Here is a 22,759-nt window from a genome sequence, read left to right on the forward strand (position 1 = left end):
AGCAGTTTGTAGAATATTTAAGATTCTTTCAAGTCTAGTTCATACAACAGTTAATATTATGCAAGTAAACTATGCCTTAATATTCTGTTGATAAATAGGGTATCACAAAAAAGAAACAAGACTACTCACATGATTAATGAACTATTTGTCATAGCTTAATTGTGGATAACAGTTATTTAACTATGAACTGTGTCCATAACTTTGAGACAAGTTTCAACAAAATCAGTCGTATTCAGAGGAAGTGAACAAGCAGTTTACTGTAGACATGTTCATGGACTCCACTATAAAATATGGTTTTGATCTGTGACACAAAAAAGAAATGATTCTTTGCATATTTGTGTTCAGTTAGATTCTACACTGAAGATGACAGCTGCTATTTGATCCCACATATGTCTGTGTAGGGCATAGGGGCTCTGCAGTTTTTGCATTTTAGGTGAGTGCAAGAACAACTTAGTAGTGATTTACACATTGTTCGGTGAACCTTGGATTGTCACCCATGGAGAGTGAGACAAGACGACAGTACGACAGTAGATTCATTTAATTAACTTTTTTATTCTGGCCCTCGGCCACAATACCTCAAGAACAGCTTGATGGAGGCATTCAGTTGCCACTCACGTGAAACAATGGATGTCTGGCATTGCTGATAGTGTAAGGAATGGGTCCGAGCACCAAGCATGGCATCACTCGAATGCCATGATCAACAGTGTCTCCAGCTGTGACACTGTGATGACAGCACAGCAGCATGGCTGACAGTACTGTGGAGGCAGCTATGACCTCCCTCCAGCAAGTGGAAGGCTCTCTGCCTCTCTGCTCCAGTGGCAGGTACACCCGTGACTCAGGGCAGGCTACCCCTTCTGCGGTTGAACAGTGGACCTTGTATTGCATTCTGGGATGTCACTCTGTGTGTCACAGGCTCATGGTGTAGGCTGTGATACTAAGATGAGAATATACATGAATGGCCGAGTACTTATACATCCCAGACTATGTTCATTTAAGGCTTAAGGCACACACTCTAAACCCTTCCACGATGGCAAGTGAGGAAAGGCTTCCACCCTTCCACTAGCGTATTGCAGCGTCGTCTGGTGCTATACTGCACGCAACTGGCTCTGCTTCGCAACACCTGTCAGCCGCAGTTTGCTTCGCAGTGCGTAACGCTCTAATGCTCTTACCTGCCTGTGGTCATTCTGTTGCAACTCACTTCCACTCCGGCACACTTTTTGACCAAATACAGTCAATATGCTACATTGCCCTTCTTTTTATCTAGAAGGCTCCTGGTGACTGGCCCTTCTGGCCCTGTTCGGCCTCTTGAGAATTAGTGTAACAGTTGGTTTCCTTAATCTTACACATATCTACAGGGCCGCTTGCCCTGCTCCTTAACTCAAACACCATGGAGCTTACTTCATTACAAGGCTTCTTGCACAATAACTTCTAACTCGGTGTTATGAACTTATAAGCTAAAATAAATCAGTTATCCTTAATGCTACCCCATTGTGTGTTCACCTTCCTTGTGCTGCTTTTATACTCAGGGTATCCTGTTCACTGGAATCTGAAAAACAGCTGGGTCTAAATTCCCTCTTGTGCTTCGTCTCCTGCGCACCAAAATGAGGACTGTGCTCTGCAGAACAAGTATCACTGCGATGGTTGGTATGACAATAGTCATTGTTGTCTCTTTCCAGTACTAATTTTCTCAATATAAATATACAAGCTGCACTAAGGTTACCAGGTGGACTCATCCCTCCTGCTGGTTCAGAAGCTCATTTATAGACTGCATTAATTCTAGTCCTAGAGTTCGAGCTAATAGATTTGCGGCACGTAGGGCTTCTAATGGCATCTCTGGTCAATACAAACAAGACTGCGAAATATTCAGGCGAGTTATCCCGGAAATCATGTTGGGTAAATAGAAATCAGGCCCCTTTATCTCACATGCTGTTCCATTTAACAACAAACCACTCCCATTTAACTCTAGCCTCTTTGCTGTAAGTTTCCCTTCTTGAATCAGGTAGCCACTGCTACCATCTTGTCACAGGTGGAGTACAATCAATGCACCTCGACCTGCTGAAAGGACAATTTTGGCTTGGTCACTTTTTTATTGCATTCTCTCACCTCCTTTTGCCCCATTAGCAATTTCACTGTGCTAGAATCCTGCCCACCTCATATTACCGTATTCGGACAGACTGTGATTTCCCCTCGGTAGCTTTTTTGTAAATTTGCTTCCTCCATTTCTGCATAGCTTCCATTGTCTTTTGCAATTAATAATAGTAGCTGTTCTTTGAATCTCTCAGATTTCTTTAATATCTCCCACTTAACAGGATATGCATGAACTATGTAGCACTCATAATGTGTTTGTTTCCCTGCTAGTGGTATAAAAACAGAAGTGTAAACTTTCACTCCATAAGTTCTCACCAATACTGTGGATACCTTGAAATAAAAAGTTAAGTTTTTTGTGCTTGAGTTCTAAAACCAACCCCATCTCCATTGGTAGTTCCTTCTATACTTTCCTTAGACCCTCTAAATACTGCTCCGTTACAACTAGTTTACCCCTTGCTGACTTCTCACAATCTGCTGCATAGCCTCCTGCAGTTCTGTTATTTTCCCTCGTGCTTCCCAGACAATATCTTCTACGGACTGCAACCATTTTGTCATTACTACTTCCCTATCTGAGATTTCTACTTCGGTTTGTAGTTCCCTGATATTCTGAGTAACTACCCCTTCTGCAGCACTGGCATACCCTCTTACTTCCCTAGTCAGTTGTCATAGTAGTTGTGTGTTATTCAATGCATCCTTCTGTAAACTTGCAATCTGCATAGTGTGCCAGTCACTTATGGCTTTGTTTCCTTTTTCCCACTGCTTAACCTCTTCTATCGTCTTGTTCACCCTTTGAACATCATCTTCATCAGCAGTGCCAAATACTGTTTTCATAAGCTAACCTCTAGCGTTGATCCATCCCCTCTTCCTTAGCATATGTGGAAGAACCCCCAGTACCTCGGTCATGTCACACCTTAATTTACTGAACAATTCATGTACATTCTCACATATCCCGGCACTTCCTTTCAGTATCCTGTGCCTTTCTGTTCCCTTGCAGAATTTGTTGAATGCTTGTTCCAATCTTCTCACTTTGTTATTACACATCTCCCATGCATTGAATACCACCTTTATCACCCAGCAATGACTGACTGATGATCAATACATCTTCCTGGTTGGCGAACAGCACTCCCCTTCCCAGTTGCTGGTTCCGAAATGCTTCCACTCCAACGAAGATCAGTAGTCCCGTTATGAGTTGCATCATCTCTCATCTGCACCTCCCCTACGAGCAGGATTACTAATCACTTTCCTCCCCCTTCAACTCATTGCTGCTCTGCATCTGTTTATACTAATTACACTAAATCTATATGCAACTTTAAAAAATATGAAAGACTATCTTCCAGGCCTTAATCCATGTGGGTTCCTCATTACTATTTCATTCACAACCTCATTTTTATCTCCCAATACCTTTCTCCCCACTCTCCATTTCCAGTCCACATCTCTTATCCCTGGAATAACTGCTGGACTCCCTTATCAGCGATTGAATCTTGGCTTTCACTGGCGACATACTCTGTACGCACATATCCATCCACACATGTCTGTATGTGTGGATGGATATGTGCGTGTGTGCGAGTGTATACCTGTCCTTTTTTCCCCCTAAGGTAAGTCTTTCCGCTCCCGGGATTGGAATGACTCCTTACCCTCTCCCTTAAAACCCACTTCCTTTCGTCTTCCCCTCTCCTTCCCTCTTTCCTGATGAGGCAACAGTTTGTTGCGAAAGCTTGAATTTTGTGTGTATGTTTGTGTTTGTTTGTGTGTCTATCGACCTGCCAGCGCTTTTGTTCGGTAAGTCACCTCATCTTTGGTTTATATATAATTTTTCCCACGTGGAATGTTTCCTTCCATTATATATATATATATATATATATATATATATATATATATATATATATATATAAAAACACACACACACACACACACACTGGAACTGATTCCATACATGACACTGAGTGGCCCTCAAGGTTACATGTGCACTTCTAACTGGCACTAACCAATTGTGACTTCCACTACTTCTAAAACTAGGCAAGTCCACTGGTTCTCTGTTTGCAATAAAATCTACATTATAAAATGTATGACTGTCAAACCTTTTCTCCATGACCAAAATAAAATCAAAATTTTTTGATTCATCGTACCATAGGCTGTAGGTATAGATGTTACTCTAAAAAGGCAATAGCGATCTGGCACCCTTGTTAGATAACCCATGAATTGTCACCTGTGGAGAGTGAGATGAGACTTCAGGATGACAGTAGGTTTGTTGAATTAACTTCTTTATTTCAGCCCTCAGTCATAGTAAGTCGGGAACAACTTTGTGGAAGTGTCCAGTTGCCTGTCATGTGAAACAGTAGACTTCTGGCATTGCTGACAGTGCAATGTGCTATTACTCTGATGCCGTTGTCAGCGACGGTGATGGCAGCGAAGCTTATGATACCATGGAGGCGGCCGTGACCTCCATCCAGCCAGTGGGCAAATCTCTGCTCGCCCATAGCTGCTCTCATGACTCAGGGCAGGCTGCCCCGTTCTGTGGTCCAACAGCAGACCCTTTACTGCATTGTGGGATCTCGCTCCAGTTGTTAACAGGCTCGTGGTGTAGGCTGTGATACTAAGATGAGAATATTTTAGTACATGAATGGCTGTGTTTGTTTAGGTCTTAAGGCACCTAGTCCAAACAATTATGTGGTGGCAAGTGAGGAAAGGCTTTCATTTTTCCACTAGCATATCGCAGCATTGGCTGTTGCTGTACCGCACCCAGCTGGCTCTGCTTTGCAATGCCTGATGACTGTGTTTTGCTTTGCAACACTTAAATTAATTCTTGCCTGCCTGTGGCCTGCTTTGTTGCAACTCTCTTCTGCTGTGGCATAGTTTTTGGCCGAATACGGCTGATAGGCTGCTATGTGCACTAAACTGAGTTGATGAAACTAATCACTATGTATTTAAAAAAATATGATTTTTACTTATTTTTAGTATCATAACACACAAAAATTATAATAATTAATTCAAGAGCCCTTATTTTTGAGGAAATGATGTTTTTTTGCAGTATCTCACAAGAAAATATATAATAGAAAAAAATCAGATATGTAAGAGTGTTCTTTTTTTGGCTTACCTCTGGTACTGTGTTGTGGAAATGTCCTCTTCTTTTCCAACCAGTAGAGATTACTTAACTGGCAGCACTTCATTATCTGTGCTACCTTTGCTCAATCAGCAGAACATCAATGAAAGTGCTCACTATGCTCTTCACTCCCACCGTAGCAATTTTCAGTGAAGTAGTTCAGGTGTGATTGCAATAAGCACATTTTTAATGAAATGTTGGGTTTCACCTAGTAATCTGAGTGCATCAGTTCATACACAAGTTGCTTAAGTTTTCTGCTTTAAAGTTTCCCAGAAAATCGTTCAAAACATTTTTAAAGTGCTGCCATGTTCTTTTTTTCATCTTCTCTTTTAGCACATTTTCTGAATTCAGGGACATCTGCATTTACAGATTTTACAAGAGTCTTCAAAAGACATAATTTTATATGTAATGCCAGAAATGTAGCTGTACTTGACTCTATCAGTAGTTTCTGTATAACTTTTTATTTATTTATTTATTTATTTTTTTTAATCCTGGAGTTATTGACACTCGTTTCGGCCATTTGTTTGTGAATAGTATTTACCGTAGCTTGCCTGTCTTGCTTGCACAGGATACAGATGTAATTGGTGCAATCAGATTGCTGTTGTAATACATTGTTCAGTCACATTAATATGACCACCAATTATGTTTGACATCAATGTGCAATAACCACTCACAGATAGCAGGTGGCAGCGCTAGCAATGGTGGGTATATAAAGTCTGTTCATGGGATGCAGAAACAGTGCAGTCATTCTCACAATGCAGAAATAGAGCAATTTATCTGACATCCAAAAGGGCATGATCCATAAGCTTTCAGGCTATGACTGGAAACATTTCCAAAATGGCAAATTTGTAAAATGTTCGCATGCCATCATGTTTAAAGTATACCACGCATGGAAAAGTGACATTATCCAAAACCAGTCCCGAGGCAACTGTCATGCACCACAGAATATAAATGACAGGGGTGAATGATGATTGTGGAGGTGTGCACCGGTGTATAGATGTGCAACTGTTGAGCAATGACTGGCCACGTGAACCAAGCAGCTATCAACAGTGACTCCTCTGTGACTTCAGCGAACATTGCTGTGATGGACCTCCAGGAGGCACCTGCTTTATGCATCCATGCTGACTGCTGGTCATCAGCGATGAAGACTGGAATTTGCATGTCAGTATCATTGCTGGAAATCCACTGTGTGTTGAGAGGTGGCCTTTTCAAATGAATTATATGTTATGCTCCATCGGACAGAAAGCAAACATCCTGCAACAATCTTCACAAGGGTCTAGGCAGAAGCAAACATCCTGCAACAATCTTCATAAGGATCTAGGCGGGAGAAGGGAGAATTATGGTCTGGGGAACCCTTACATTTAGTTCGTTTTTCCTCGGCACAATGGCATCTACCAGCATGGCAGTGCAACGTGTCACATAGCTCTCAGTGTACATATGTGGTTAGGAGAGCAGAGAATGAGTTTAACATACTCTGCTGGCCACCAAACTCCCCAGATTTAAACCCAATCAAGAGTACGTGGGACCACCTCAACCAGGCTGTTCACGCCATGGATCATCAGCCAAGGATCTAGTGCAGCTGGTCACGGCTCTGGAGTCGGCATGGCTTCACATCCCTGTTGGTACCTTTGAGAATCTCATTGACTCTTCCTGCACATCTTTGCAGTGGTCCATGCTGTAAAAGGTTGTTATTCAGGCTCTTGACAGGTGGTCACTTTAATGTGACTGGACAGTGTAATACAGCAATAACTTTCAAATCCCCACAAAATTCCCTCTGGTATCTCATATGGTCTGCTTGTATCAAGATGTTACTCACATTTTTATAAGTTTCTTCTGCATTAGTAGCATTGGCCACAAGAATTGAAAGTAATGTGCTCTTATTGCATAAAAGTACTCCTTTAAGAAGTGTCAATGATTGATTGCCCTTGATTAAACTGTGCACCATATTCATTGCTTCAGTTGAATCATCTGTTTCTCTGCACTAATTAATGTCGCCTACAATTTTAAAGAACGCCTCCAATTATTTAGTTCTATGAAAAAATTTGGACACTTTCACAGAGTGGTGTAGATATTTACAATGTTTTAAATGTGATGCCAATAATTTTGTCTTACTTTCCCATACCAGATTTCTGCTGAGCTTGCTTTGTATTATCTTGTGAGTTGAGGCAGAAATAACTTGGGAGAAGTCTTTGTATCTCGAATTGTACTATTTTACTGAGATTTCATTAGAGTTCATCAAAACATCTAATACCAAACAAGGTGGCGTAGTAGTTAGCACACTGGAGTAGCATTTGGGAGAGTGACGGTTCATATCTGCAGCCAACCATCCAGATTTACGTTTACCCTAAATCACTGCAAACAAATGCCAGGATGGTTCCTTTGAATGGCATGTGTGATTTCCTTTCCTGTCTTTTTTTTAAACATTCGGAGCTTGGCCTCCATCTCTAAGTGACACTGACGTCGACAGGTTGTTAAACCTCAACCTTCCTTTCTCCTTTCAGAACCTCTCTAGAAAGTTGAGAAACTAAAAGTTCTTTGTCATTAGGTACAGGATTAATTGCAAAGCATATATTAGCACGATGTAATTGGATAGATAATAAATTTACACACCAAGCAGCGGCAGAACACATATGTAAAGGTATTTAAATTTACAAGCTTTCTGAGGCAGTGGGTCTTTCTTCTGGCAGAAGGGTTGAAGGGAAGGTAGAGAGGTGAAGGAAAATGACTGCTGAGGTTTAGGAAATGTGGAGAGTTGGGGAAACTCACTCGGAATCCTGGTTCACGGGAAACTTACCAGATGGTGTGATAAAAAAAAGACTGTTGACTCAGTTTTCATATTCATCCCGTTCAGTTTTTCTCCCCTGACCTGGGGTTTTGGGCGACTTTTCCAAACTCTCCCCATTTTCTAAACCTCACTAGTCTCTTTCCTCCACCCCCTTCCTTCTCCTTCAACCCTTCTGTCAGAAGAAGGAGCCACTGGCTCTAAAAGCTTGTAAATTTAAATCCTTTATACATGTGTTGTCCTACTGCTGCTTGGCGTGTAGGTTTTTTTAAAACATCCAATTACATTATATTTTCAAAGCATGTATTAGAGTGTACAAGTCTGTTTCTTCCTTCTTCATGGGGGCTCCTTGGTTCATTGGGAGGAGACATACAAAAATCATAGTCATTAGTATGGTTGGTAGGCTTCGTCCAAGTCATTGCTCTATTTGCATTTAAATAAACATAATTTTCAATTTACCAGGTGTGTGTTGCCACAATTTGTTGAGATATCTTCAGTGACCTGAAACAAACAAACATTTTCACTTAAATTTAGCACTGTTGTCTTACATCTCGTGCCACTGTACTTACAGTCTGCAAAGAGTTATTGTTGTAGCATTTTCTTGTTCATTGCTTGTCTGTTGTTCCTTACAGTGTGTGTTGTGTAAAAAAGCAATTAAACATTAGTATTGAACATAAAAAGTGCTTGGACCAGGACTATTTGTAGCTTGCAAGTACAATTACACAATGTGGAAGTTGAGTGTGCTGTGTTCAAGTGAAGATGGGTGTGTATTTCAGGCCAGTGAAATAAAGTAAGTGAAATGTATCCTGAATAAATAGCATTTATTCAGTTCCACATAAATGCACATAACAAATAATCAATCAGTAATACAATATTACTGGCAACTGAGGATAGACAGGCCAATAATATTAAAGATGTAGTTCTTCATGTGATGCGCATTTTTTACTCTAGACCGCTATCTTATAGTCTAAATACAATAAATGTGCCCTTTTCTTTTGGAGTTGTAATTGTTAAAACTTCCTGAAAGCAAATGTCAATTCCTTGCAAATACACCGGAAGTTGTCTGCATTAGTAATAGATATGTAAGACATTGTTGTATGTGCCTGTTAATAGAAGTTTCCCAACAGGAAGTATATCACAGCACAGTTGTCATGATATTACTTCAAAGGGCAGCAAAACACACACGCATTGTTATAAGGTTATCTGGTTAAAATGCTGCTGATCACACACAACATGCAGCCAATCAAATTATGTTCTCATGCAGTGAAAAATAACTGCATGCTCATGCAATGCTGCCAACTGCTTGTATGTATGCCCAATAATTAGTGACTAAAAGTAATTATGGGTAATGGCAGCAGTGCTAAAAACAAAAATTAATGTGCAAGTTTTAACATCAGTTTAGAATTAAGCTGCACTAAATTAGTGAAGTGTAACTGACTTTTTTCCATAATTTTTTCTGGTGAACAGTATATTAATTATAATGTAATCCTCCCTCCACCGTGAAAACAGCTTTCAATTGTTTCACGTTGATGCAGACAGTTAAGTTACAAAGAAACTGAACAGTTAAACATGCTGTATTTTACAACATAAATTACACAGGTAATATTTTACATTAAGCATAATTTTATTTTTATTTTTTTCTCCCCGCCCCTCTCTCCCTCCCCAGTATTCATTTTGAGGAAAATGGGGTTGGCTTGTTACGTAGGACACTTTATGATTTCTCTGTCATTGCTTTAGAAAGTTCTTAGAATTTTACAATGTATCAAAAAAAATCTAAAATCTAAACCCAACTCTTGGTAACATAAAAAAATGGTAGTGTCTAGTTAGATAACAGTCTAAAAAGAATGTAAAAAATAAGTAGCATGTATAACATTATTAAAGGATGAGAAAAATAGTGGAGTATATGACTGATGTAAAATATATTGGCCACTTCGCAACTACTACATATTATAGATTATTCTCAGTACATTAGTGAATTTAAAAACTTTTTTGTGCACTTGCATCTTCAGGGTACTATTATTATTATTATTATTATTATTATTATTATTATTATTATTATTATTATTATTGCAGTATTATTGATTTTCAGCCTTAAGAGAAATTACTATTCCTTTTCTTTCAAATAAGTTGCAAAAGTTCGTCAGCTCCATAGTAACTGCAGAAGGGAAGAAGAGATCACAAAGATGAGTGATATTCATTTTCATCCCATTACATTCAACGTCTGTTATAAATTGCCAGCTAGAAATTTCGTGAGTGATAGCTATGCCAGCTAGAAATTTCATGAGTAACAGCTGTGGAAATGTGAACCAAGGAGTACCTAGTCTGATATATATAATCCCCATTTGTTACCATCAACAGATGGTGATAGTTCTTTGAAACTTTTATCCATTTATGCTAGCAAACATTATGAAAAAGTGTGAACAATTATAGCCAATTATAGCCAAATAAGTTGCCTCTTCTCACAGTTGAATACCAACAACAACTGTCTGTCAATTAGTGTTGAGGATGATTGGCATAGGTGTCCACAAGAGGGTGCACATGTCTTTAAGTGTACTAAACTGCAGATCCTATATTGCCGAGTCCGATGAGAAATAATGTGACTTAAGCAATCACAGAATTATATGGATTCCTTGGTGCTGCGAAAGATTCCGTGTTCTGCAGTCGAGGTGGATAAGAGAATGGCGCCAAAATTGTCCCTAATCATTTTTGTATCACTTCTTCATGCAGTTTTTACCAAACTGCAGAAAGGGTCCAGTCTAACATCCTAGATAAAATACTTAATCCCCGAGCTAAAATGCACCAGTACTAAAAATAAAATATCATTTTTGTGTACTAAAACAGAGGGAAATTGTGTGAAATTTTAAGGCTGAAAAGTTGCCCTCTCATCAGTTTGAAACTTCCCATAATATAATCCAAGACAAAGGCACAAAACAAAGGCATCATCCAAATGGGATGGAAATTGGTAGATGTGATGTACATGTATAGACAGTCAAGTGATTAAAATTCAGAAAAATTGGATGATTTATTCAAGAAAAAAGAGCTTCACAAATTGAGCAAGTCAGTAATGTGTTGGTTCACCTCTGACCCTAACGCAAGCAATTATTTGGCTTAGTATTGGTTGATCAACTTGTTACACGTCCTGCTGAGGGATACTGTGCCAAATTTTGTTCATTTGGCATGTTAGATCGTCAAAATCCTCAGCTGGTTGGAGAGCCTTGCCCTTAATGCTCCAGACGCTCTCAGTTGGGGAGAGATCCGGGGTATCTTGCTGGCCAAGGAAGGGTTTGGCAAGGATGGAGATAAGCATTAGAAACTCTATGTGTGTGGGGATTAGCATTATCTTGCTGAAATGGAAGCCCAGGATGGCTTGCTGTGAAGGGCAACAAAACGGAGCATAGAATATCGTTGACGTATCGCTTTGCTGTAAGGGTGCCATGCATGACAACCAAAGGGGTCCTGCTATGAAATGAAATAGCAGTCCAAATCATCACTGATGGTGGTTGGGCCATTTTGGTGGGCAACAGTCAGGTTGGTATCTCACAGCTGTCCTGGGAATCTCCAGTCACATGTTCACTGGTCATTGGGGCTCAATTCGAAATGGGACTCATCACGGAACACAATTCTATTCCAGTCAATGAGGTTCCAGACTTTTTGATTATATATTATTAGGATTAACTTAAAACCTGACAAACACCGAGTGGAAAAAATGATCTACCTTTTTATAATCCCATTAGCATGGTTAACCTTAATAAAACCAAGGCAAACAACACTACTTTTATGCTGCAAACTCATATTTTAAACTATTAAGTACAGCATTTTGAGAATTGCTTTTATTCCATACGATCATCTTGCCTACAAAGCAGACCATTTAAAAAGATTGTGAAGAGCTAAGAAAGTGGTGGCCAACCGTAAGTATTGTCCAAATAATGATTGGGAAAGTGAAACTACAGCCACACAACATTAACTTTTTTATCACTTGTCCCAGAAAAGTGTCATAACTATTCTTACATAGAAGTAAATAAATGAGAGTAAAAACTACTATTTAGTTATTGCAGACTCTCAAATATTTTTTCATACTTTTTAAAGTAACGCAAATAAAATAAATAAAAACATATATACTTGAGAAACAGTACCAAACCAGTTGGAATACTGCATAACACTCAGCATAAATAATGAACATAAATAAAGTCTACAGGGAATAATTTCTGGAACTGATTCATTCCCTTGATCATAGGTTGTCAAAAAGGCAAAAAAAACCTGTTGTTATGCTGGTAATACTGGAAAAAAGAAAAATAATGGTTAGGTTCCATCAATGAGAACATTAGAAACTGAACACAAGTTTGAACTGGAAAATAACGCAAAGTAATTGGCTGTGTCTGTTCAAAAAGAATATCCTTTGTGTTCCCCTTAATATGCCTCCATAGCCAAGTGGTTGGTGTAACTGCCTGTGATGTGGAAGGACCTAGGTTCATTTTGCAGTTCGTGCTCAGATTTTTCCTGAGGTAGGGAGGTGGGGAAAGGGCACCACTCCACCTCGTGAGGCAGGAAGAGGAACTTCTGGAACAGAGAACAGCAACATCATCTGGATGCTTCTATTGGCAATAATGGCTGGAGGGATTGGTGATGTGCTGACATGTCCCATGATTCCAGATCGCTTCTCATACTTCCTCATAGGCAGCAGTCTGAACAGCCCTAAAACTTAATCCATGAGTAATGTTTATGTTTACTAAATCACAATGGCTGGATGAACACTTGAACATCACTTCTCCTACATATGAGTCCAGTGGATTAATTTCTGTGCCCCTCTTTCTGTATATGACTTGAACAAGTGGGGGTGTTGTAGAATTAAAATATTTCTAATGGCAGCAGAGTAATGAGGAGGAATTAATTTGTTTACTGAGTCTAATGAGATCACCAGAGGAGCAACTTTGGTATTGAGGTAGTACCATGTTTTCTCTGAATAGCTTTTGCTCGTCAAATGAGCCATCAAAATCATTTATAAGGTAAAATTGACGTGATTGGGCTGATCCCTATGTAGTATCTATAGTAAAAGTATGTAATAATTTTCTTGTGTAGTAGCAAAGATGCCGTAAAAACATTGCACAGTTACTTGTCATGTAATGGGCATCACATAAACGGATTTTCTTAGTTCATTTGATTTTGGGGAAATAAACTGCCGTGCGTGTGTCAGAGGCACCAGATGCATGGGCCACTCTTCATGTAGAACTGCCTAAACAACTTAAAAATAATGCCACATACCAGACAGCTGTTATACTAGATTAATTTGTTCCTGACAAGTTGTTAAGCTTGCCCTTTTCTTGCACAATATCTTGCGAACCATGGATGTAGGAAAGCAGGCAGATTCCGTATTCCTACATTTCAAGAAAGCATTTGATACAGTACCCCACTGAGACTGCTAATGACAGTTATAAAGGTCTGAACATACAGATTAGGTTCCCAGAGTGGCTCGAAGACTGTGTAAGTAATAGGACCCAGTATATTGTCCTCGATGGCGAGTGTTCATCAGAAACGGGTATTGTCGAGAGAGCACTGGGGAAATGTCATATATGACCATTCCTGTTCCTTACATGCATAAATGATGGGCGACTGTATGCTGGTGATGCTGTAGTGCACAGGAAAATATCACCGTTGAGTGATTGTAGAAGAATGCAGAATAACTTGGACAGAATTTCTATTTGGTGTGATGAATGGTAGCTTGCTCAAAATGTAGAAAAATGTAAGTTAATGCAGATGAGTATGAAAAACAATCCTTTAATGCCTGAATGCAGTATTAGTGGTGTGGTGAGAGGTAGTCATGTTAATAAAATATCTAGGCAGTAAGAGATGGAACAAGCATGTAAGGACGGTAGCAGGGAAGACAAATGGTTGACTTCGGTTCATTGGTAGACTTCTAGGAAAGTGTAGCTCTTCCATAAAGGTGACTGTGTATAGAACACTTGAGTGACCCATTCTTGAGTTTTGTTAGTCTTTGGGATCTGCATCAGGTCAGATTAAAGGAAGACAGTGAAGCAATTCAGAAGCCTGCCATTATATTTCTTACCAATAGGTTTGATCAACGTGCGGGTGTTACGGGGATGCTTTGTGAATTCAAATGGGAATCTCTGGATGGAAGACGACATTCTTTTTGCAAAACACTATTGAGAGCATGTTAGAAAACAGTCATTTGCAACCGATCATTGAATTAAGTTTCAGAAACAGAATGACATCCAAGATGAGTGATCTGTCATGTACTTAGCAGTTGATGTATCGACTCAATCTTCTTTTATTGGTACATGTTTTCCTAAGCCTAATAATGTCTAAAGCTCCTGCATACATATTATGGAATCCCCAAGTTTGTTTTGAATCTATCCTACCCTGAATCTTCTACCTATTTTGTGAAAAGATTGACAAGCAGGCCGGCAGCATCTCCGAAACTTTTAAAACATTGTGTTAAGAAAATAGCTTAAAACATTCTCACATATTTTAACTCTTCTACCTCAAATTTTCACTTAACAGTTGGTGTGCAGATAAATGGCTTTGTCTAGCTATTGGATGACCTCACCAGACAGGAAATTAATAGTACAGTGAAATGTTCCATTGTTTACTTGAGGTTTGTTCTTTCACTCCTGAAATGCCACTACCTCCTTAATGGCAAGGAAATATTCAGGTTTGGACAATATGGCATCTTAACTTGCATGTGACAGGTAAAATTCCATTGAAACAGATTCATTATTGTCAAAAATCACATTTTTTCAAAATGTAGTTTACTGGGAGAGAAAAGAGCTGGCAGTGAGAGTTTCACATATCATGCCAATAGTGTTTCAGGAGGAACCTCGGCAGACTCTTGCATCAACTTATGTTCTTCTTTGTTGTAGTCTTAAGAGATACACTGCCAAGGATGATCTCGGTTGCCAAAAGTTGTCAGTTAACAATTTTATATTTCATTTGAAAAGCGTGTCTTGACCACACTTACACATGGTGAGACAAAGAAGTGTGACTGACCCACAGAAAACGGCCAAAAAAATCAGTTAATCTAGATCATTTCTATGCCGTAAAATGTGAAGTGAACTATAAGACTTTAAAGTACTGATACAGCTCTTCTCCTCATGGTATTGTAGCCCATTAGTAGCCCATCTAGATGATGAGACAGTAAGCATCAACTGAATTATATCAGTAATGTACTTCTGAGACTCCTGAAGATGGATAGCAGATAAGAGCAACTCATACAGCATACAAGATCTCTCGTTGAGACCTGAAGGCCAGGCCAAGTCCTGGTATTGAAAAAGTGTTATTAGTTTACAACCTTCTTTACCATTAACAGAAACGAACTGTATAACATTTAAGAGGTTAAACATTAATTTAAGGGTAAACATTAATGTAGTATATCCCTCAAAATACACACATGTATGATGTAAATATCTTGAATTGTTAGTATGTATAATCAGGAGCTGTTGTGTTTCAGTCTGTGACTGTGAATGTAGTTTCTGCTTTGATGGAATGTTGTTTCCTTATAATGGGATACTACAGTGGACATTTGTTGTTGTTAAGTTTCTTGCTGGAATGTTGAAATGATTCCTCCCATTGCAGGTTGGGGATCAAATCAACAGCAGAGTTCATCATTGCAACTACACTACCCACAGCAGCAATTCTTTTCATCTGGTTCAACCCTCCTGTCTGGTGGTATTACAAGTAATATTAATGCACTTTCCACGCCACAACCTGTTGAAAATCAAAGTTTTCAGCTTCAGAAACCACCTGTGGGCAATAAAAGAGGAAAGCGTATTTGAAAAAAAATTACATTCAATTAGACTGGCATTTCATGTGTTTTTTCTCAATAGACTTTTTACCATATTACTTCCATTAGTTAGAAGTTGTATAGAGTTAGAGTAACAAACTGAAGTGTGATGATAATTTCTGTGCATCTATAAGATGTGTGTATACCCATGCATGAAAAGCTGCAATCATAGCCTTGTGTGATATGCAGCACAATGTCAGTTCCTTTCCGAGCAAAGGAGAAAATTAAGTTTCTTTTTGTATTGGTTGTGATATTATATGGTTAAACTCAAATTTCCTCTTTCTTTATGAATTTTGAAATGTTTGTTTGTATTGAATTGTTAAGAAAGTCATGGCACACACACAAACTTTTTTAAGTTCTTTTAATTATTGATATCATGTTGAAAGAGCTGTGCAGTGCACAACTGGACCTAAATTGTCAGAGTTTTCGATTCCCTAGCTACGAGAGGAATGAATGGACCTAATCTACTTGTTAAGTATGATTCTGTTCATTTTGGGTATGTCTGTTATTATAGAGAAGCTCAAAATTTTTGTTGAAAATGTGAACAAAGGAAAATAGTTTGAAGTAAACTCTGTGAAACATTCCATTTGTTTATTTAGACTCTTTGGCTTCATTTAGATTTCTTACCTCTTTCTTTCTTTCTATTATTGATTTATAATAACCATTACCATACTTACAGTGGAACACAATATTTGATACTGAACATAACTGTAAAACAGAAATGAGCATACTACTTGATTTGTATGACAAAATATTATGTGAGTCTATATATTAGAAAAAGCCTTCATTGGTGATTTTAGTTTCCTAAAACCCTGCTTCACTTTCCCACATAAATGTTGCTCACATCTAAGCATTTTTTTCTAACGTTACACTATCTTCTTCAGTGCCTTCGCATAGAATTGACCCAGTTGATAATAGAGGTCTTGAGTTAATCATTATCTCTAATGATTGTCAGCCAAGTCACTGTTTCAAATGCAGGAAGAGGTAATAATCAGTATAATGCAAATTCTTGACTGTAGGATGATTGATTCAAAAGTTGTCAACAGAAATGATGAATTTTACTCTTCGTGGATGAATATTGTCATGGGTGCGAACTGCCGCAGTCAACAGTTTCCTGTATTGTTGATTTTAGATGGCATATACCAGTTTGGTGAGCATTTGGCAGTACATTTCAGCTGTAATTGTTGACCCATATCTCATGAAGTAAAGCAAAAAACACCTTTTTTGTTCTAAAAAAAACTGTAGCCTGTATTTTTCAACCCGATTAAGGAGGTTAGGTGAATTCTTTTAGTTTTTGTGCGGCCCTACTGCATTATCTGTTGTTCTGGTTATGCATAGCTCTTGGACATCCACATCTCGTCATCGTTCATCTTGTCAGTAGCAATTCAGAAATGCTTATTTGATTGATATTCTTTGCTCTTTATGGTGGTGGCTAAAAGTTTTGGGAACTTACCCAGCACATAGTTTGTTATATCCAAGCTTTTCCTTAACAGTGGAGTAGATAATGGTGGATTCTGCAAAAGGAAACTCATCAGCCTAAGCACTACTCGTCAATCTTTGATCAGACTGCAGTTTTTGGTCCAACTTGTTGCACACTCTTATTGGTCTGGATACTGGTCTTACCACTCTACTCTTCATTGCATACATTTGTACTGCCACTTTTAAAGTCTCAATAGCACTGTCTAATCTTCCCTCCACTTATTACAGTAGGCTCATAAACTAGACAGCTTCTGATCAATTTAACAGCTGTAGATACTTTTGCTCCCAAATTTAATTACAGCACACACTTCACAACTGAGAGAAGTAACAATTTTCACAACCATTGTTATTTACGTTCATCCATGTCAGATTACTAATGAATCAAAACAATAGCTTCTGTGGAGTTGTAAATAATTACTGCATTTGTGCAAATTTGTTCTGAGCTGCCAACATTTAAATATAGGCAACAACTCTTACTTTTTGAATAAGCCTCCTACTAAAACATATTTCAGCTACCAATATCTTTGATTTATCTGTCATTGCTGTGCTTGTTGTTCGCTTTATAATCTGTGGAATAGGATTACTTTTGACAGAAGTGAACAACTGTACTGATGGTGAAGTAGCTAGATAGTATGTTCAGAATCTTGTGAGATTTTCTAAACCCTTCCAGGAAGCTGACTTGTTCATCAGAGACATGTTCGCAAGCAAACAGGAAAAGAAAACCAAAACTCATTGTGTAATGAAAGTAAGATAATGGTATTGACAGTTTCAGGTATTTCCAAGTGCAAACTGAATTTCAAAAGTGAAAGTACATGTCTGTGAATATTCATTTATGTTGCGGGCTATCTTTTGAAAAATGACGATTCTAAAAATGTAACACTGGCCCAAAACGAATAGTAGCAGAAAGTTTGTAGTTACGTTTTTTTTTCATTCTTAAATAATTAGCAGATGTACCAAGCAATAATAGATTTCATTCATGTTAATTGAAGTACTTTGTTACATAATTTTGCTCCATTGTTATTTGAGGGTAAAGGAATGTCTCAAAAACTGGAAGAGGATGTTATATTGATGTCAGTTTCAGTGCTTCATTTGATTAACAGTCACTAATTGTAGAACTATGTATGAAACTGCCTATATTTTCTTGAAGATTTTGGATTCATTACTAAATTAGACAGCAAATTGTTGAAAACATTGTATTCATGGGAGGAGCAGAGTCAAATACCAGACTGGCCATCATGATTTACATTTTTTGTTGTGCAACCATATTGCTTTGAGCAAATTTGATTGTATTTATTTCAGTATGTGCATTGCCAATTTTTTCTCCTCATTTTTGTATAAGTTTCATAGTGATACATCTTTTGTGGCTCTAAAATCACAGGATATTATTCTAGGATTCTGGTGCCAACATTGATTACAGTACATACGTTCCCTAACATACAGAACTTAAATTTCAGAAAACTCTTTAACAGTGCTAACTATTATGAGATGGAAATTTCTCCCGATGATAGCCATGCAAACAGCATTCTCGGTTTACTTGTCACCTAAACTCTCGAGTTTTCGGCAAATCTCCATCTGATGATTATGATTTTGGTAGTGCACATACATAAAATGGAATGAAAATGTGAACTGGTACAACTGTGGTGTCGTAGAAGTGAATTGCTAATGCTGTGTTCCTGGTCTCTGGATGAATTAAATATCAGAATGTGTGCAGCATTAAAATGACCTGAAAAAAAGGAACATGTAATAAAGTCACCACTTTGTTTTTGGTGACAAGGAAAGTCAATAAGAAATTTATTGTGTTTAGAATTATGAAACACTTCTAACAAGGGAGATGGTGTGTGTTCGTAAGCAGTTAATGGTAAAAAAAAGTGCAGAATAGAGCAATTACTCTCTCCTCCTGTGAAGATTATTTGTGAAAATATTACTGCATTATTATAATAGCAAGTTGTAGTTACTTTAAAGCTGGAAAGGCTCCACATCTGTGAACAAAATAGAAACAGTTGTCTTAGATACACTCATATTCCTTGCAGTTTTTCTAGTTGCTGTACAACACAGACTCAGGCTGTACTAAACACAAGATCTTTAGGGTTGTAATGAGGGTTTTCTTCACCTGTCAGTGTTCTTTTGAATAATGTTACGTTATTGAACCTGTATGCCATGATGTTGAGAGAAGTATTGTATCTCTTAGTTCATATTGTAGGTAGTTTTTTTCCCTCACGTGGATGTATCATCATCTTGTGCTGAGAGTTAGAGTGCACCAAATAAGTCCAGTTTTCCTTCATAATATTTTTAAGTAACCTTTCTCATTCCTTTTAGATTACATACATTTTAAGTATGTTTCTCTGAAAGAATGAAATTTGTATATATCTGTGTACGTAATGTAGATGTCGATTTTCTTACAGTGTATAATCCCACTCTGAATATTAAGGTAGATGCAGTATGTCAAATGTGTTGTTGATATTGAGTATGTTACCATAAGAAATGCCAGTCTATTTGAATTGTAAGGAATATCCAAAGTGATGGACACTGTTGTTGCTGTTGTATTGTTCTGGTTGATATTTATGATCTCTGACATGATAGTGATGACAGTATTATATGCTGTTTAGCTATAACACACTATATTACATTATTTAGAAAATAATCATAGGCTAATGAGTGAGTGAACGTTCATTTTTAATACCTTGGAGTGTCTTCAGAAACTGGTTGTTGCCTGAATCCAAGTGAAAAGTTTATCACACACCTGAATTTTTATGAGAAGCTTCATGTGAATCCAAACTTTAGATGGTAGGTATATCACATTTATGCAATGATTTCAATTTTAAACTGAAGATGCTGTTTGCAGCATGACAGTGTATCGTAGGTGTCATTTATGAACAAGTTTTTCTCGGTATTGTGAGAATTTGTTCAATTGTGTTTTGATTGAATGAAAACTGATTTGTATGAGCAGGTTGCATCAACTTGCATAATTTCTCAGGATTTTATTTTTGTATCGACATAATAATAAAAAATTATCTCTGATTATCAATGTTTAATTTCTCATCATTTTATTCCATTGCTTCCTTGTCTTATCAGCCATACTAACTCTCTGGATGTGCAAAATTTGTAAACAGAAAATAATAATGTGGATGGGTTTTAATAAGTAATTAACAATTGTCTCTGTTCATAAGGGATGAAAGCAAAATGTGTGAACATGAAAGTCAGCACATAAATGAAATGAAAAAATTAAAATTTTGTAGAGAGGGAAGACTAAAAAATCAAACTGAAGAAAATATGATAGGAAATGAATGAAAAAAAGTCATAGGCATACTAGTTGATAAAGACATAACGAGAGAAGAGCAATGGGAATACAAGATAAGATGAATGATTGGAAATTTGAAGAGAGGTCATTATTAATCAAGTATTGATGGATGACAAGTATAAAGTGTATATCTGTGTTGTGTCAGGGGAGTGGGGGAGGAGAGTTAGCACCATCTTGCATCAGCATTTTGGAGCCAGATGCATGTTGTTAATACAGAATACATATCCTACTAAATTCTTTCATTTTGAGAATGTTTTAGTGACTGTCCAGTGTGGAATGCTGAGCAGTAAGTACATGGAAACTAACAACATGAATGCTGATGAAACAATATGTTAGCAGCAGAGCACTCAAGTAATGGTGGTAGAGCTTCATTCACCAACAAAACTGTCAAACAGGTATAATGCCAGTAAGTAGGTTTCTCAAAGATTTTATGGTTCATACAGAGAAGACCTTCATGAGAATTACACGGTTATGAAAATGTGCATTAATGAATCACTAGCAGTGGCACCCATGGGATAGGGGTAGCATGTTTGACTAATAATCCAAACATCCTGGGTTCAAACTCCACCACTGCTTACATTTTTAATAAAAACCATCAGCAATGGCAGCCAAAGACTACCGACAAAAGAAGGGCTACCAATGGTTTTGTGAAAGAGAGTGGAGGAGCATATGGAGGTTTAGAGCACTCTCTTGCCCTTGGGGTTGGAAACTTACTCTAACAGGTGGAAGAATCAGCAATCAACAGCATGAGGATGCAGAAGGGAATGGAAACCACTCCATTAAAGACACACAATGTGTATCCACAGGACATGTGGTCTGTAGTTGACAAAATGTCATGATGATCTCTCCATTGGCAAAAGATTGAAGTGACCATGAGAAAAAGATTGAATGAGCAACGAAAAGGTAACCTTCTACAAATCGGGACATGGAATGTCAGAAGGTTCAACATGGTAGGGAAGCTAAAGAGAAATGCTAATGCTCAATTTAGATACAGTGGCGGGTAGTGAAGTAAAATGGAAAGAAGACAAGGATTTCTGGTCAGTCAAATATAAGGTAATATTTACAGCACCAGGAAATGGTATAACAAGAATGGGATTCATTATGAATAGGAAGATAGGGGAGAGAGTGAGTTACTGTGAACAATCCAGTGATAGTGATGTTCTTATCAGAATTGACAGCAAACCAACACTGACAGCAATAGTTCTGGCATGCATGCCAACATCAATCATAAGCAGAAGGTGAAGAGATAGAGAAAGTATAGTAGAATACTGAATGGGTGTTTCGGTATGTAAAGGAAGATGAAAATCTAATAGTCATGGGAGATTGGAACTCTGTTGTAGGGGAAGCAGAAGAAGAAATGGTTAAGGGGGAATATTGGGTTAGTAGTAGGAATGTGAGAGGAGAAAGACTAATTGAGTTCTGCAATAAATTTCACCTGGTAATAGATAATACTCTGTTCAAGAATTGCAAGAGGAGGAGGTGGAATACTTGGAAAAGGCTGGGAGATACAGGGAAGATTTGAATTAGAGTACGTCACAGTCACAGTCAGTCAGGCAGAGATTCTGAAGTCAGATATTGAAATGTAAGGTGTCAACAGGGAAAGGTGGGGGGAATCCAATATTAAGAGTTCAGAATTTATATAGCTTTGAATGACTAAAGATCAAGTAAGGCAGACAAAACAGATAACATTCCATCAGAATTTCTAAAGTCATTGTGGGAAGTAGCAACAAAATGAATATTCATATTAGTGTTTAGAATGTATGAAACCAGTGATATACTGTCACACACAATTCCAAAGAGAGAAAGAGCCGACAAGTACAAGAATTATTGCACAGTCAGCTGAACAGCTCATGCACCCAAATTGCTGAAGAATGAAAAGAAAACTGAGGATCTGTTGGATGATGATTAGTTTGGTTTTAGCAAAGATAAAGTCACAAGAGAGGCAGTTCTGATGTTGCAGTTGACAGTGAAAGCAAGACTGAAAAAAAGAAGAAAAAAAAAGAGACACATTCATAGGATTTGTCAATCTGTAAAAACCTTTCAATAATGTAAAATGGTGCAAGAGTTTGAAATTCTGAGAAAAACATGGGAAAGTATAAGGAAAGAGGGGTAATATACAGTATGTACAAGAACAAAGAGAGAACATTAGGACTGGAAGACTAAGAACAAAGTGCCCAGATTAAAAAGGGTGTAAGACATTGGTGTAGTCTTTGGCCC

General features: G+C 37.9%; 1 protein-coding gene across 1 annotated transcript in view; it reads left to right on the top strand.

Annotated features, from left to right (window-relative positions):
• LOC124804709 (nuclear pore complex protein Nup58-like) overlaps positions 1–20,232 on the top strand; it is a 129,501-nt gene extending 109,269 nt beyond the window's left edge. Inside the window, exon 8 of the mRNA XM_047264968.1 lies at positions 15,558–20,232. Coding sequence (XP_047120924.1) covers positions 15,558–15,757 — 200 coding nt within the window. The 3' untranslated portion in view covers positions 15,758–20,232. The remainder of the gene's footprint in view (positions 1–15,557) is intronic.
• Positions 20,233–22,759: the final 2,527 nt, after the last annotated feature.

The sequence above is a fragment of the Schistocerca piceifrons genome, chromosome 7, assembly GCF_021461385.2.
Source record: "Schistocerca piceifrons isolate TAMUIC-IGC-003096 chromosome 7, iqSchPice1.1, whole genome shotgun sequence".
Lineage (NCBI taxonomy): Eukaryota > Metazoa > Arthropoda > Insecta > Orthoptera > Acrididae > Schistocerca > Schistocerca piceifrons.